This window comes from Strigops habroptila, chromosome 16, assembly GCF_004027225.2.
Source record: "Strigops habroptila isolate Jane chromosome 16, bStrHab1.2.pri, whole genome shotgun sequence".
Taxonomy (NCBI): Eukaryota; Metazoa; Chordata; class Aves; order Psittaciformes; family Psittacidae; genus Strigops; species Strigops habroptila.
Window position 1 is genome coordinate 1,677,568 of NC_044292.2, and position 14,727 is coordinate 1,692,294.

The window sequence follows — 14,727 nt, forward strand, 5'->3', positions numbered from 1 at the left end:
GAAGCTGCAGATGTTCTCTTAGAGCTTTGCTTCTTCCACACTGGACCATGCTGTGGTCTCTGTTTGCTTCCCCATTTCTATGGTATTTATCTTTGCTTGCTGAACGCCTACTGAAACATCTGTGGCTTCAAATGTTCATTTCCCCCCCTCCTTAATATAGTCCAGGCAACGTTTGCAACTCGTATGTGCTCTATCTCTTCCTATGTTCCAGACCCCTTTTGAAATGCTTGTCTGGCTTATTTTATGCTGGGCTTGTGCATGTTTTGTACCAGTGTGGGCTTCTGAAGGCTGAAGGTGAGGTGGTCGAGCTGCTTGAATTGATCTGGGGCTTCTCAGGAGGTTCATATTGATGAGGAGTGGGGATGCTCCCTTCCACTGCCAGCCTTGTCCAACCTCAGATCAGAAGCGACAGCCCCATCAGGGCTTCGAGATGCGTTTAAGGGTCCCCCAGGTCTCCACAGCACGTTGTGTTTGGTGCAGAGATGCTTTGGTTTGAGTTGGTTGGAAGGGACGGTGTTAGGAGGTGTCCTGCTGCCTCGGGTCGGGGGCAAGACCAAGGGGCTGTCACTGAATGCTCAAGGTCATTACCCAAAATACACGTTAACCTTAACAAACCCCATATTTGTGTGATCCCAACCCCCTTTGGTGCCGTTATCCTCATGGTGAGCTTCCAGGGAAGGGGCTCAGTGTGTGCAGCCTGTCCAAAAAGCACAAGTCAAGCACTTGCAGTGAATCTCATTTGTTGCTGCTATCGGATGCACATCAGCTCCTCCTGCCACTGTGTGAAGGCACCTGCCCAAAACACCTTAAGAACCCCAAAAGCAGCTACTTTGTGCCGTGGTTGTCACATCCATCCTGCAGTTATTGAGCTCAGCTCCTCCGTGGAGCCACCACCTTCCCTCTGCCCTGTGGAACACGCTCTCTTCCTGCATTTGTTTTTAGGCAGCTGTTTTCTTTCCCCATCACGACTCCATCAAACCTCCTGGACCTTCAGTGTTCAGAGCACTGTGACCTGTTCTGCAGACACGAGAGGTGCTTCAGCCTGCTCTGAACCTGACTTTTGGATGCTGTGATGTCCTAGAGTGTTGTGATATGTGATAATGTCGTGCTCGGTGTGAGGCCAGGCTGTGGTTATCAGTTAGAAAGGGGTGTCCTTGAGTGGCAGCGGTGCTCTCATTTGGGATGTTCCTCAAGGAAGGTCCTGTCTTTCTTAGCATTGAATATCTGGTATTTTAAAGCCTCCCTAAACAACTGGACATAAGATATGACAGGTAGGACAGAAAGAGCAGCTCTGCCCATGGTGATGCATCCCTGGCTCACAGTGCTTTTGCTTCTCAGCACATCCCCTTTATCATTAGCCAGGGAATAAAAGAAACTCCTACAAAAAGAGACGCCAATTCCCAGCATGTGTGGAAGCTGCAGCAGATCCTCCTCCAGCCTGTTGGGTGGCTCAGGAAACGTGTTTTACATGGAATTGCTGGGTCGTGTTTCCCTGTAGGGGGCTCAAGTTGCGTGAAGGTCTGTGCTTGGTGGGCTTGTTGGTGCCGTTTGCAACCCCGCACACTGAGTGTGTGGCTCTTCCCTGGGGCTCTCTCCCTATTTCCCTGTCCCTTGAAGCCTCAGAGGGGACACGGAGCAGTCCTCCCTGTTCTGTAATAACAGGGTTGCAGTTGCCACCACCCTGCTTGCAAGCTCATATCGCTGAAGAGGAAACTATTTATCCTTCCCTCCCCATCTGCTTTACCTCCCTAAAGCCTTAAAGGAATCCTCTGTGGCTCGCTTTAAACGACACGGCTGTTTGCTGGGAGCTGGTTGGGATTTTCCCTCCCTAAGAAGCTGATTGATGGGAGGAACGTGGTCAGCAGGAGCTCGAGCACCAGCAGAGCTCTTGCTGCCGGCACCGCACTGACGGCGACTGCAGGAGACGCTGCCTGGCCTCTGCCCGTGGCGCCGGTGGGGTTTGGGTGAGGAGGAGACCACGCTGCCGCAGCCAGACCCGGGTCTGCCTCTTCACCACGCTCTGGTGATGCCCTTTGCCAGCATCTCGTGCTTGCAGAGCCTGAGGCACCGCTCTGCTCTCCATCCACTGTGACAAGGGGGTACGTAGGCTTGGATTCACGGACACTGAGAGGTGCTTGCCCTCCCTAGTTGATATCTTCTGCTAACAAACCCCAGTGATGGGTTTGGGCATGCTCTGGTTGAGCTCTCTTCGTGGCTGTCAAGGCAAGCACTTAAATCTGTGCCTGCTTTTCATGCATCTTCCTCTTCTCCCCATCACCTCCTTCTCTTTTGCTCAGCCTACCTTTGTTTTCAGCTCAAACCCAGAGCTCTTGGTGCTCTCTGTGTTCATCCGAACTGGGGAGAGGTGGTGGCCTCATTTCCTCAGCACAGGTCAGGGAGCCAGGACACTGTCTTGTAATCCCAGTGCTTCCCAGAGCTTATTTGACCTCAGCTTCTTGCTGCTTTTGTTCCTTTACCTATGAAATGGGGTTAATCACAACGAGCCCAGTGCTGGGACACCCGATGCTGTGCTTGTGCCATGTGTGAAGGTGTTGGAGGCTGTGGCAGGCAGGTGGGTGCTCTGTGGCCAGAGGGGTTTCTGTCTGGGTGTGGATCTATCCATGTAAACTCCTTTTTTTCCACCAGTAAGAGACAGAAAATACCTCCTGTGTTGTTGCAATCACCGCTTAAACAGCTCTGCCTTTGTGGGGTGATCCAGCCTTGCTCCTGGGCAATACTTGCTAGATGGTTCACTGCAGAGCTGGCAGCTCTCATCAAAGGCTTCGCACCAGGAATTACACAGCCTAGTTTGAAGGTGGAATGTAGATCTGAGGTGAGTGGACATCATGAGAACCCATTTTAGTGTGTTACATGTCACAGCCCAGCGGCGAGGAGTTAAGAGCAGGAGGAGAACATTGTTTGCTGTGCTCAGACACCGCTGATGTCTGTGTGGAGATGGTGTGAGATAGCTCAGCACCCTGCTTGCTCACCATGATCAGACCATTGCACCGACTGCTGCCAAGTCAGCACCAGCTGAGCGCTGGGATATTGATTTAAACTAAACCTTGGCCACCGAGTCTGCGCCAAGACACGGCTTTTCCCAGTGCATCCTTCTTCTCTTTGGCTTGGAAGTGCCCTTGAGCTCATCTCCACCCGAGATGAAGTCTCTCCAGGCTGCTCGTCACTTACATTTCGTGGTGGATGGAGGAACGTTGTGGGTGTGAATTCAGCTGCAGAACAACTTGGTTTCTTGCAAAACTGAAATCCTTCCCCCCTCTTCCTCCTTCCCATGCGGGTGCTAAGCCGAAGACCACGTTGCAGGGGGGGAACCAGAGGCTTCACTGTGAGCACTTGACCAGTTGCCTGTTGCTAAACCCTGACCTTGACCTGGTGTTTGCTTCACTTGATTTTCCTGAGCATTAAACTTCATTCCCTGTTCCTGTGGTGAAACATTAAACTGGAATGTTGCAGCAGGGTTGGAAGCCTTAATCTTGACTGGTTGTCCCACTGTGTGAAGCAACAGGAGGTTGCCTGGTTTCTGTGGCCAGTGTTGCAGTGTGGGCATTAACACTGATCATTTCAGTCTCTTGAAGTGCTGAAGGGAGTCATGTGGAGCCGTGTGTGTGTCTTGTCTCTCAGTGGCTTTTGTCAGGGTTGGGTTTGGAAGCAAAGCTTTCTCTCTCACACTGATTCCTGATCCTGTCGTCCCTTTATGCTTGAGTCAACAAAAGGATGAAGGTCTCTGGCACAGGGTGCCCAGAGAAGCTGTGGCTGCCCCATCCCTGGCAGTGTCCAAGGCCAGGTTGGACACAGGGGCTTGGGGCAACCTGCTCTAGTGGAAGGTGTCCCTGCCCATGGCATGGGGGCTGGAACTGGATGAGCTTTAAGCTCCCTTCAACCCAAACCAGGCTGGGATTCATTCTGTGATCCTTAAACTTCCCCACGTTTCACAGGGTGGGGAAGGGAGAGGAAATAACCCTGTGAGTGCCCTCAGTGAAGCTCAAACCCTGCAGACCAGAGGAGCTCCCAGGAGGAACCAGGCCGGCGGCTGCAGACAGCAGAGAGGCACCCGCAGGCGATGCATTGGTAGGAAGCGACATTCCCGAGCTGCCTGTTGTGCTGGCTGAGCTGGAGGAGGTGGATGTGATCCAGGGCTTTCCTGGCCAAGGAAGTCGTGCGCCGGGTCGGACTCTGACACTTGCCATGGTGCTTTCCTGTGGCAGTGGTTGCTCTGCACGTGGGCACCTTGGGGACTGCAGTGGGAATTGTGCTGGGAGCAGCTTTTTGGATTCCCTGGGTTACACTGTGCAAAGGAAAGGTGTGATTGTCTCAAAAATCATCCCAACTGCACTGAGAAGCATTGCTGCAGCCTGTCAAAATCAGCCAGTGTGTTTGGGTACCTCCTAGTTCCTGTGAGCAAACCCTTCCCAAAGACATTTCCGTGGAATTCTTTGGCCTGAGCAGGTTTTCTGCGTGGTTTGGGTGTAGAAATGGGCTTTGGGCTGTGTGGAAATGGAAAACAGAGAAATGATGTTTCAGAGCTGTGTTCTCAGACTTACTTTTCATGCAGTCAGAGCCGGGCTGGGTTTCAGGTCAGCAGCACATGATTTCCTCATGCTTCAGCTGGAAATTTGCCTTCATTTGCCTGAAACCCGTATGGAGATGAACCAGTTTGAGAGGCTTTGGTAGCTTAAAGAGATGCCTGTGGAAAAGCAGGGAGTGCTGTGTCATTTTTACAGGCTGTGCCCACAGTCATCATAGAATCCCAGCCTGGTTTGGGTTGGAGGGAGCTTAAAGCTCCTCCAGCTCCAACCCCTGCCACGGGCAGGGACACCTTCCACTAGAGCAGGTTGCTCCAAGCCCCTGTGTCCAACCTGGCCTTGAACACTGCCAGGGATGGGGCAGCCACAGCTTCTCTGGGCACCCTGTGCCAGCGCCTCAGCACCCTCACAGGGAAGAGCTTCTGCCTCAGAGCTCATCTCAATCTCCCCTCTGGCAGGTTAAAGCCATTCCCCTTGGCCTGTCCCTCCATCCCTTGTCCAAAGCCCCTCTGCAGGTAACTGACCTGCAGCTTTCAAGTGGTGCCCATGAGCTCCAGCCCTGCTGTGCTCCCTCAGGGAAGCAGGAAGGTGACAGCTCTTTCCAGGATGTGCTGTGGTGTGTTTGCTGCTGTTACCGAGTTCTTGCTGTTGAATCATCACCAACAGGTTTGAATAAATCCCATCAGCTGTTTTTATCCGGACGAGCTGTTTATCCTCAGCGTCTGTTCCAACAGGAGAAGCATCTGCCCGTTTTCTTGGTAAATCCTCTCTTTCCAAGCCTCTTTTTCGCTTGTGGAGGGCTCGGGCTCCGTTTCTGGCTCGTGTGCAGTTTTGTCTTCATTTTGCAATGAATCACGATGGTTTGTTTTGGGGGGTGAAGTTCAGGCGAGGCCAAAGCTTCCTGAGGAGCTGGCAGGGAGCCGGCAGAGGGAGTGCGTGAGCCCCAAATCCTGCTCCCTGCTCAGCCCCACAGCGTGTAGGGGGAGTTCGGTGCAGGGGATGAGCAAACCTCGATACAGACCAGGTATTGCTCTGTATTTATTGCAGCAGAGAGGAACAGTTCTTAAAACCAGCCAAATCTGGGTCTAAGCTACTGCAGTGACCCTTCCTACATTTGGAAAACCCCAACTAGGGTTGGTATTATGGTACCACAGAATGGTTTGGGTTGGAAAGGACCTTAAGATCATCTAGCTCCAACCCCCTGCCGTGGGCAGGGATGTTGCTGGGGTTTGGTTGGAAGGATGCAGTGTCATTGAGCAGTCACTGATTTGGAGTTGAAGGTGCACACATGGAGGCTGGAATTTCCAGCAGGGAAGCCCAAAGAGCACAGTTCCCAGTCTGTGGGTGCCTGACCCATCCTGCATCACCCTTTTAACCAAAGAGTCAATGTATTTAATGCCTGGCAGGACTAAATTTGAGGCTTCTTTGCCAACAGCACACGTGTGAGCTCAAGTGGTACCTAAATAAGTAATAAACCAGCTTCTTTTGTGCTGCCAGTGCTTATCAAGCTGGGTTTCATGGAGTCATAGACTGGTTTGGGTTGAAGGGACCTTAAAGCTCCTCCAGCTCCAACCCCCTGCCACGGGCAGGGACACCTTCCACTAGAGCAGGTTGCTCCAAGCCCCTGTGTCCAACCTGGCCTTGAACACTGCCAGGGATGGGGCAGCCACAGCTTCTCTGCTTTTGCCAGGTTTTAAACAACTTACACCCTTTTAAAGGCTAATAACAGTGTCAAAAGAAATCAGAAAGTCTCCAAATGCCATTTGGTGTGGGGCTGTTGGGTGCTCCGGGCACTGTTCTGCAGGGCTGGTTCTGGTGCCTCTGCTTCTCGATCCAGTTCTTGATCTATTAATATTTTATTCAGCTTTTTGGCCCATTCTGAGGTTTTGTCCTGTTTATTCCATGAGCAGGTTGGAATGTCCCATTCTGCTGTGTACCCCTGCAGTGCAGCATCATTCAGCTCTGCTCATCCCCCTTGCTCTCATGAACCGTACACTAAACCGAGTGTAGAACCCACATGGAGGTTTGTGTTCCTATAATAAATCCAATTTCCTTCTCATTTTCCGTACTCCTTTAGGAAGGTGGGTTAAGCACGATTTATATTTAGGTTGCTGTGCTGTTTGTGCAATAAATCTTGCTGCAGAATGTTATATTCCTATTTTATATGGAAGCTTAGACCAAAACTGAGCAGGAATCTGGAGGAGCCGCGAGGTGGTTCATCACCAGAGCAGGAGGGTTTCTGGTAACAAACCCTTTTTATTGCAGCCATATCAATTACCATTCAATTGCTCTCTTGCTGTTTCATCCCAGTGTGGTGCAGGTTAGCTGGCACTGCAGAATGAAGTCAGCTCATTTGGAATTTGCCTCTGGATTCTCTATAAAGATCCTGGTTTAACAGGCAAAGCACCCACAGGGAAGTCGTGCTGCAGGGTCTGTACTCGAACTGTCACACTCGCAGAGAGAATTTAGGAAACCTCTGGCTTTGTGGCTCTTGTGTGAAAGAAAATCACCATTTCCTGTGGAAAGGCAGCTAAAGGGGGTTGAGAAAAGGAAAAGCTCCACTTCAAAGTGCTTTGGAACTGGTTTGCAGGGATGACACAAGCGTGGTGCAGGGATCCCCGAGGTCTCACCCGCTCCTCTGGGTGATGCTCCACAGCAGCACAGACAGGATATTGCTCATCATTTGCTTTCCAGAGGCTTTGTTTTCCTTTTCTTCACTAAAATCTGCTTTTTCCCCTCACTGTTGAACCTCTCCAGCAGTTGGGTTTCAAATGGGGTGGCTTTAAGTGGTGCCAGTTTGGGAGGACTGGAAACATCATCTCACTTATCAGTGTTTATCCCTACCCTAATCCAGTGGCTTCCACAGACCTTTTTCTCCCTGTGCTGTTGTTTTAATTAAATGACACTTCTAGCTAAGAAATACACTTTATTTTTCCCTTCTATCACTAGAAAAGGGCTTGAGGTTTCTGTAGGGTGACTTGATGGTAGGAAAAGCCCAACTGGAGGCAGGAGGAAGCTGCCACTGAAGTCCTCGATGGCACAGCTGCACTGTGCAATACAGTATCATGCAAAACAATCCCTTCCAACACAGCCAGGCTTGTTTTGCCAGGAAAGCCGCCTAAGACTTACTATTAAACGTGTCAGTCTGATGGATAGTTTAAACTGGGTAAGAGAATAAGCCTAAAAGGTCTAAATATCTCCATAAATGCTCTCCTGCTGTGCCGATGGGGCTGTTGACAAGCACAATAAGCAGTTGCAAAGGCTGAGGAAGAGTCTGGAGCGGGTTAGTTGCTATCTCCCAGCCCTAAACGAACACCAGAGCTCCTGATTGCCAAATGCAATTAAGTGTTCTGTTCACAGAGTTCCTTTCTCCTTCCAGCCGGAGCAGGGCTGGGTCCTTTCACACACCTTCATTAGTTTTCCCCCGGTGAGAACATCACTTCTGTGATCCTGTTTGGAGAGAGAAGTGTTTTGTGGCACGTGAAAATGAGCATTCCCTCCTGCGTAACGTGCTCTGACTCAGTCCTCTCGCACGGCCTCTTCTTTTCGTTCAAGAGCTTTCCCTCAGAGGCTTTTCCCCACCACCACTAAAATCTGTTGACTTGAAAACCCTGCGGGTTCTTCAGGCGCTTCTTAAACCAGCTGAGAGCTGTGGAGAAGAGGAGGGAGCTCAGGATGGGAACCACTGATGCCACCCACAGCTGTGCATGGGGGTCCGTGGCACCGGGAGAGGTGCCTGCAGGTAGGAGAACCTTGGTGGGTCAAGAGGGGGTTTGCAGGAGCAGGCTACAGCCTGCAGGATAGCACTGCCAGGCTTCAGCAAATGTTAAACCTCATCGTTCTTTCTGTCCACATTCAATGTTCCTCGTCTTTAGAGGGGCTTTGGACAAGGGATGGAGGGACAGGCCAAGGGGAATGGCTTTAACCTGCCAGAGGGGAGATTGAGATGAGCTCTGAGGCAGAAGCTCTTCCCTGTGAGGGTGCTGAGGCGCTGGCACAGGGTGCCCAGAGAAGCTGTGGCTGCCCCATCCCTGGCAGTGTTCAAGGCCAGGTTGGACACAGGGGCTTGGAGCAACCTGCTCTAGTGGAAGGTGTCCCTGCCCATGGCAGGGGTTGGAGCTGGAGGAGCTTTAAGCTCCCTTCAACCCAAACCATCACTCTGTGACCTGTTTGTTCCACTGCAGTGGGTAATTACTTTAGCAGAATAAATAGCAGCTTCTTAAATAATTCCAGGAGGGGTGAGAGGGAAAATTGAAGTGCTCTGGAAGGAGGAAAAGAGTTATAAAGTGTTCTGCCAACTGGCAGGGACGCAGCTTTTAGGAAGGGCCAATCTGATCAGCACTGGCACGGCCCCGTTCAATTGCCCTTCTAGCGTTTCCTTATGTGTTATTTAAAGCAGCTGCAATTCCTCCTTGGTAGAGCTTCAGCCTGATTTCTGAGCACCATAAACCATTGCTGCTGCTGCAATATAAAGGCACTTCTCCGAGACCAGAGGCTTGGAGGGTGCAGAATAGGATACGATGCTTCAAGGGGCTCGTGGTAACCAGCGCAGAGATCGATCCAAGCAGAGCGGGGCTGCTGGCTGCATCCCAGTGAGTTAATGGAGTTGTACTTTTGGATTGAACACAACTGCTTAAATCCCTTCACTGCGGCTTCTGGAGTGCTCTGAGATTCATTTTAGCCCTTGGGCAAGCTGGAGCCCAGCTTGGTGCAAGCAGAGAGCGCCTGGAGAGCCAGGATGGGTGAGAAAGCACCTCCTGCATCCCCACTGAGGGCAAACGGGACAGAACCACTGCTCTGCTCTAGGAAAAACACTGCCGTGGGATGGTCTCCCGTGGATCTGCTGAATAGTTGGTGATAAGAGCTGGCTGGGATGCTTTAGCTCTTGTACCTGCCTTGCTTTTCCCTTTTCCAGTGTTGGAGCAGGGTTCTAGGACAGGGTTTTGCTGCTTTGCAGTCAGGGGTGGTTATTCCCAGTCTGTTCTTCCTGGGCCATAAGAGCAAAGTCCAGATCCGTGGCATGTCAGGCTTGGAGGGTTGTTTTGACGGTGTCTTGTCTTTTGGGAGTTGGGTTTATTGCTTGCTGTAGCCTTGCTTTCCTTCAGGAAATAGCACAGGGTGGGTGTGAAAGCCTGGAGGATGGTTATTGCTTACACTCAAACACACAGAAAGCAACGCTCCAGACAAGTGGGTGCGTTCGAATACTTGTAATATTAACAAGTGGTCTGGTAAGGCCAGACAAAACGTGGTGCAGCTTCTCCTTCCCCAGATGGATGGAGCAGCCTGAGGAGAAGGACTTGGGGGTGTTGGTCAATGAGAAGCTCCCCATGACCCAGCTTCAGTGTGTGCTTGAGCCCAGAACCCCCCCGTGTGCTGGGCTGCACCCCCAGAGCGTGAGCAGCAGCTCAGGGAGGGGATCCTGCCCCTCTGCTGCGCTCTGGGGAGACCCCCCCTGCAGTCCTGATCCAGCTCTGGGGCAACAGCACAAGAGGGACGTGGAGCTGCTGGAGCGAGGCCAGAGGAGGCCCCGGAGCTGCTGCGAGGGCTGGAGCAGCTCTGCTCTGGAGCCAGGCTGAGAGAGCTGGGCTGGGGCAGCCTGGAGAAGAGAAGGCTCCTCAAGGGGAGACCTTAGAGCAGCTCCAGGGCCTAAAGGGGCTCCAGGAAACCTGGAGAGGGGCTTTGGACAAGGGCCTGGAGGGACAGGCCAAGGGGAATGGCTTTAACCTGCCAGAGGGGAGACTGAGATGAGCTCTGAGGCAGAAGCTCTTCCCTGTGAGGGTGCTGAGGCGCTGGCACAGGGTGCCCAGAGAAGCTGTGGCTGCCCCATCCCTGGCAGTGTTCAAGGCCAGGTTGGACACAGGGGCTTGGAGCAACCTGCTCTAGTGGAAGGTGTCCCTGTCCATGGCAGGGGGTTGGAACTGGGTGAGCTTTAAGGTCCCTTCAGCCCAAACCAGTCTGGGTTCTGTGATGTGCACAATCATGTGCTGTTTGAGGCAGTGAGGGGCTTCCTGCTCCTCCAGCCTTTTTAAATTGGCCTTAGAGGTGCTGTTCTAACCCCTGCGCTGTGATTACGCCTGTGATGAACTTGTGTTATTCCCAAACCTGCTCCAGAGCATTGAAATTGGGATTTAATAATTGGAAAACCCCTTCCTAACTGGGCGTTCGTTCCTGCCCTGCTCAGCTGACGTCCTCCAGCAGGTTTGGAATGTTACTTAAAGGGCAGATAAAAGCTGTTGGGAATCACACCACAAGGTTTGTGGTGCTTCCAAACCTCAGCACCACAGCAGGTCTGTGGGACGCTGGCGAGCCGAGGCTGATGCTCAGCACCAGCACCGCACGTGTCCCCTTGGATCTGCTCTGGATGCAGACACGCTCCCGTTTGGGTTTGTAGCGCGTTCTCAGGGTGTGAAACACCTCCTCTGCCTGGCTGGATGTGCTGCTCCACCTTCCCAACCCTCCTGCTTCCAACCTCCCTGCATCCTGAGGCTGGAATACCGGCAGCTTTGGCTTCCCGCCGCGCTGTGTCAGGATGGAGATCAGTGCATGCACTTCCCAGTGATGGATGCTTTGGTTTGGAAAAGCCCCAACCCTCTGGGTTTCATCATTTTTTTTAGCCCAGCTCCACTTGTTCTTCTTTTTCCCTTCGTTTTCCATTTCTTAACCTTTGGGAATTGGTGCTTTACGTGCTGTGTCATGCAGTTTGGTGCCGGGGGGGCGGTTTCAGCCCTTCTCTGTCACAACATTGTCTGGGAGAAGGATTAGTGACACGGGAGACACACGGAGCATCTGTCAGGATGGGAACTGGGACTTTCATTTTGACGTGCTTTCCAGTGCAGATTGACAGCCCCTGGGGTTTCCTCAGCTGCTGCAGCGCGGAGCTGACAACAGCAGAGTAGTGCTGTCAAATGTCAGGTTCTGAGCATGAATTAGTTGTCGTGGAAAGCTTTTGCGCTCCAAATCTCTGCTGTCTGCTGTTCCCAGGGCTCTCGTGTGCATGCCAGGCTGGGAAAACCCTGGGTTTAGCTGGGAAGGCAATCAGAGAATCCCAGACTGTTTGTGTTGAAGGGACCTTAAAGCTCCTCCAGTTCCAACCCCCTGCCACAGGCAGGGACACCTTCCACTAGAGCAGGTTGCTCCAAGCCCCTGTGTCCAACCTGGCCTTGAACACTGCCAGGGATGGGGCAGCCACAGCTTCTCTGGGCACCCTGTGCCAGCGCCTCAGCACCCTCACAGGGAAGAGCTTCTGCCTTATCCCCAACCTGAACCTCCCCTGTTCCAGTTTGAACCCATCACCCCTTGTCCCATCGCTCCTGTCCCTGCAGTTTGCACTTCTGGCAGCTTGTTACAACAGCTTAGTTTAATCCTGACAACTAATAACTTAAATTCCTTCCATCCATGTTTTCTGTGGTGCTGAGACTTTGGTAAAAACAAGATGCTACCTCCTTGTATCGAAGTGTGTTGGGCTAAAAGCTGTGTCTTGAGTTGGAAGGGACCCACAATGATCATCAAGTCCAACTCCCTGCTCCTGGCAGGGTTACCTAAAGCTAAACCATGCGACAAGGGGCATCACTGGGGTGCTCCTTGCACCCTGAGGGGGTTGGTGCCTGCTTCACCAGGGGCTTGCACCAGATGCTCTCCAGAGGTTCCTTCCAGCCTCGACTGTTCTGTGTGTTTGTGACTTGGGATGTTGTTGAATGACCAACCTACAGGCTCATGTTAAAATGCACCAGGATGGATATTGAACACCATGTGCTGGACTTCACCCTTCCGTGTCTGTTCACCCCTTTTCACCTTGCTCTTCCTCCATGGGAGCTGCCCATCAAAGCCTCCATGGGCTTCACACATTCCATGGAACACATTCCATGGATAAATCCATCTTCGCCCACCCTCGTCTTCCTCTTGAGCAGCGAGTTTGCTTCCTGGCCTTGCTGCAGGTGGGATTTATCCCATGGGCTGTGTTGATCTGCATCCCATCATCCCGGTGGATGTGGGCAGCCTCTGCCTTGTGCCATCAGGAGGAACTCAAGCTCATCTTCATAAGAGCTGGCACTTGCCCTGGTTTGGGCCCTTTGGTACAACCTGCTGTGCTGGGAAAGGATGCAAAGGGAATTTGTGATGGGAGTTTCTGGGAGGGAAGATCCCCAAGTGATTTTGTGATTCTGGTTTGAGCTATCAGTGCCTGTGCAATAATGTTCCATCCCATGGTCATCACCCAGCGGCGCTGGAAGGGGAAACTATCACTGCTCTTCCCAAAACAGCTCAGCCGCTTCCTAGGAAATAAGGTCCAGGGGTTTGTTCTGCAGTGACAAGCACGGGGATGGCTGCAGGCTCTGCCAACTGGAAACTGGCCTCACCCTCTTCTTAAGGTGGATTTATTTCCTGGTGTATTTCTGTCGGTGCGTTACCTGACACTGCAGATGTTCGGAATAGCTGGAGGGACAAGATTTGATATTCCAGCTTTCAGCAGCAGTAAATCCTGCGGGACAGGAGGGAGCGTGTCCTTCCCTCCCCAGCTGCCAGCACCAACTGAGCAAGTGTTGAACGAGGTACATTCTGCCCCCCTGCAGTCCTGCTCCAGCTCTGGGGCAACAGCACCAGAGGGACGTGGAGCTGCTGGAGCGAGACCAGAGGAGGCCCCGGAGCTGCTGCGAGGGCTGGAGCAGCTCTGCTCTGGAGCCAGGCTGAGAGAGCTGGGCTGGGGCAGCCTGGAGAAGAGAAGGCTCCTGAAGGGGAGACCTCAGAGCAGCTCCAGTGCCTAAAGGGGCTCCAGGAAACCTGGAGAGGGGCTTTGGACAAGGGCCTGGAGGGACAGGCCAAGGGGAATGGCTTTAACCTGCCAGAGGGGAGATTGAGATGAGCTCTGAGGCAGAAGCTCTTCCCTGTGAGGTGCTGAGGCGCTGGCACAGGGTGCCCAGAGAAGCTGTGGCTGCCCCATCCCTGGCAGTGTTCAAGGCCAGGTTGGACACAGGGGCTTGGAGCAACCTGCTCTAGTGGAAGGTGTCCCTGCCTGTGGCAGGGGGTTGGAGTTGGGGGAGCTCTGAGCTCCCTTCAACCCAAACCAGGCTGGGTTCCTATAAAAAATAAAGGAAAAAAGGGGGTGTTAAGGGGGAATGGAACAGGGGTATTTTCCCCCCATGTGCCGCTTGGGGCAGAGCAGCCTCGCTGGCAAAACTGGTTTCACAGGGGAGCAGGGGCTGCAGAGCTGTCGCTTCCACCCTGTCTCACCTTGAGTTGCTCTCAGTTCCGTGGGGATCCCTTTCCCCACCACTGCCTGGCCCCACGGTGCAAACCAACCAAGTGGGGCCACTGGTGCTGTTAATTTTCCTTGTGAGCTCACTGTTGTCTCTTTCCCCCTCCTGAAGCTGTGAAGTGGAATGCCATGGCCAGCTCCTCGGACAGTGAGGATGATGGTTTCATGGCTGTGGATCCAGAAGACGCTGTGGTGGAGGGGACGATGGAGCAAGATGATGAGCCACACGCTGAGCTGGAGGTGGAGGAGACCAGGCACAACAGATCGATGCTGGAGCTTCCTGAAGAGGTTTTGGAATATATCCTCTCCTTCCTCTCACCCTACCAGGAGCACAAAACTGCTGCCCTTGTCTGCAAACAGTGGTATCGACTAATCAAAGGTACAGATCCCGGTTCTGAGGGGGCATTTCTGTTGCTGGGGATGTGTAACCCACCTGCTCTTTGCTTTGTTTTAGCCTCACTTCTTCTTTTCCCCTTCAACTGGGAAATCTGAATCCTGCAAGATGCCAAAACAGCAGCTACAGCCACCAGGTCACTTGCTTTGCTCAAGGCATTGCTCATAACAGCAAAGAATTGAGCCCCTCAACCTCTTTGAAGTATAAAGGAGTAGAACCCCCAAAGCCCAGGACAGAGCTCACTGAGGTTGCTTTTGAATGCTCCCTGTTGACCTGGCCCTCCACCTGCACCACCCAGCAGATCCCATGTCTAATGTGGCTGTGATTGTGCTTCCTTTACATCTTGCTTGGTAATAACCTTCCCAAAGCTTTTGCTTCCAGCTGGAAACAAAACCCTGTCTGGTTCTTACAGCTCTGCTGAAGAGAAGTGCTGTATAAAATGCACATTAACATAGATCTGCATAGTCAGACTTCCTCAAAGAGTAGCCCTGAGATAGAGATACTTCTCTTTGCTTCCACGCAGCCTGAACCCTGAAGCCTCA

At 52.5% G+C, this 14,727-nt stretch overlaps 1 protein-coding gene across 3 annotated transcripts in view; it reads left to right on the forward strand.

The window, feature by feature from the left end:
* Positions 1-14,727, forward strand: part of FBXO42 (F-box protein 42) — a 50,377-nt gene that overhangs the window by 2,596 nt on the left and 33,054 nt on the right. For 2 of the 3 annotated variants that reach the window (XM_030507726.1, XM_030507727.1), the window contains exon 2: positions 13,904-14,170. In XM_030507726.1, coding sequence (XP_030363586.1) covers positions 13,921-14,170 — 250 coding nt within the window. In that variant the 5' untranslated portion in view covers positions 13,904-13,920. Of the gene's footprint in view, positions 1-13,903; positions 14,171-14,245; positions 14,536-14,727 lie in introns of those variants that run through there. The other variant, XM_030507728.1, reaches the window with a different exon arrangement.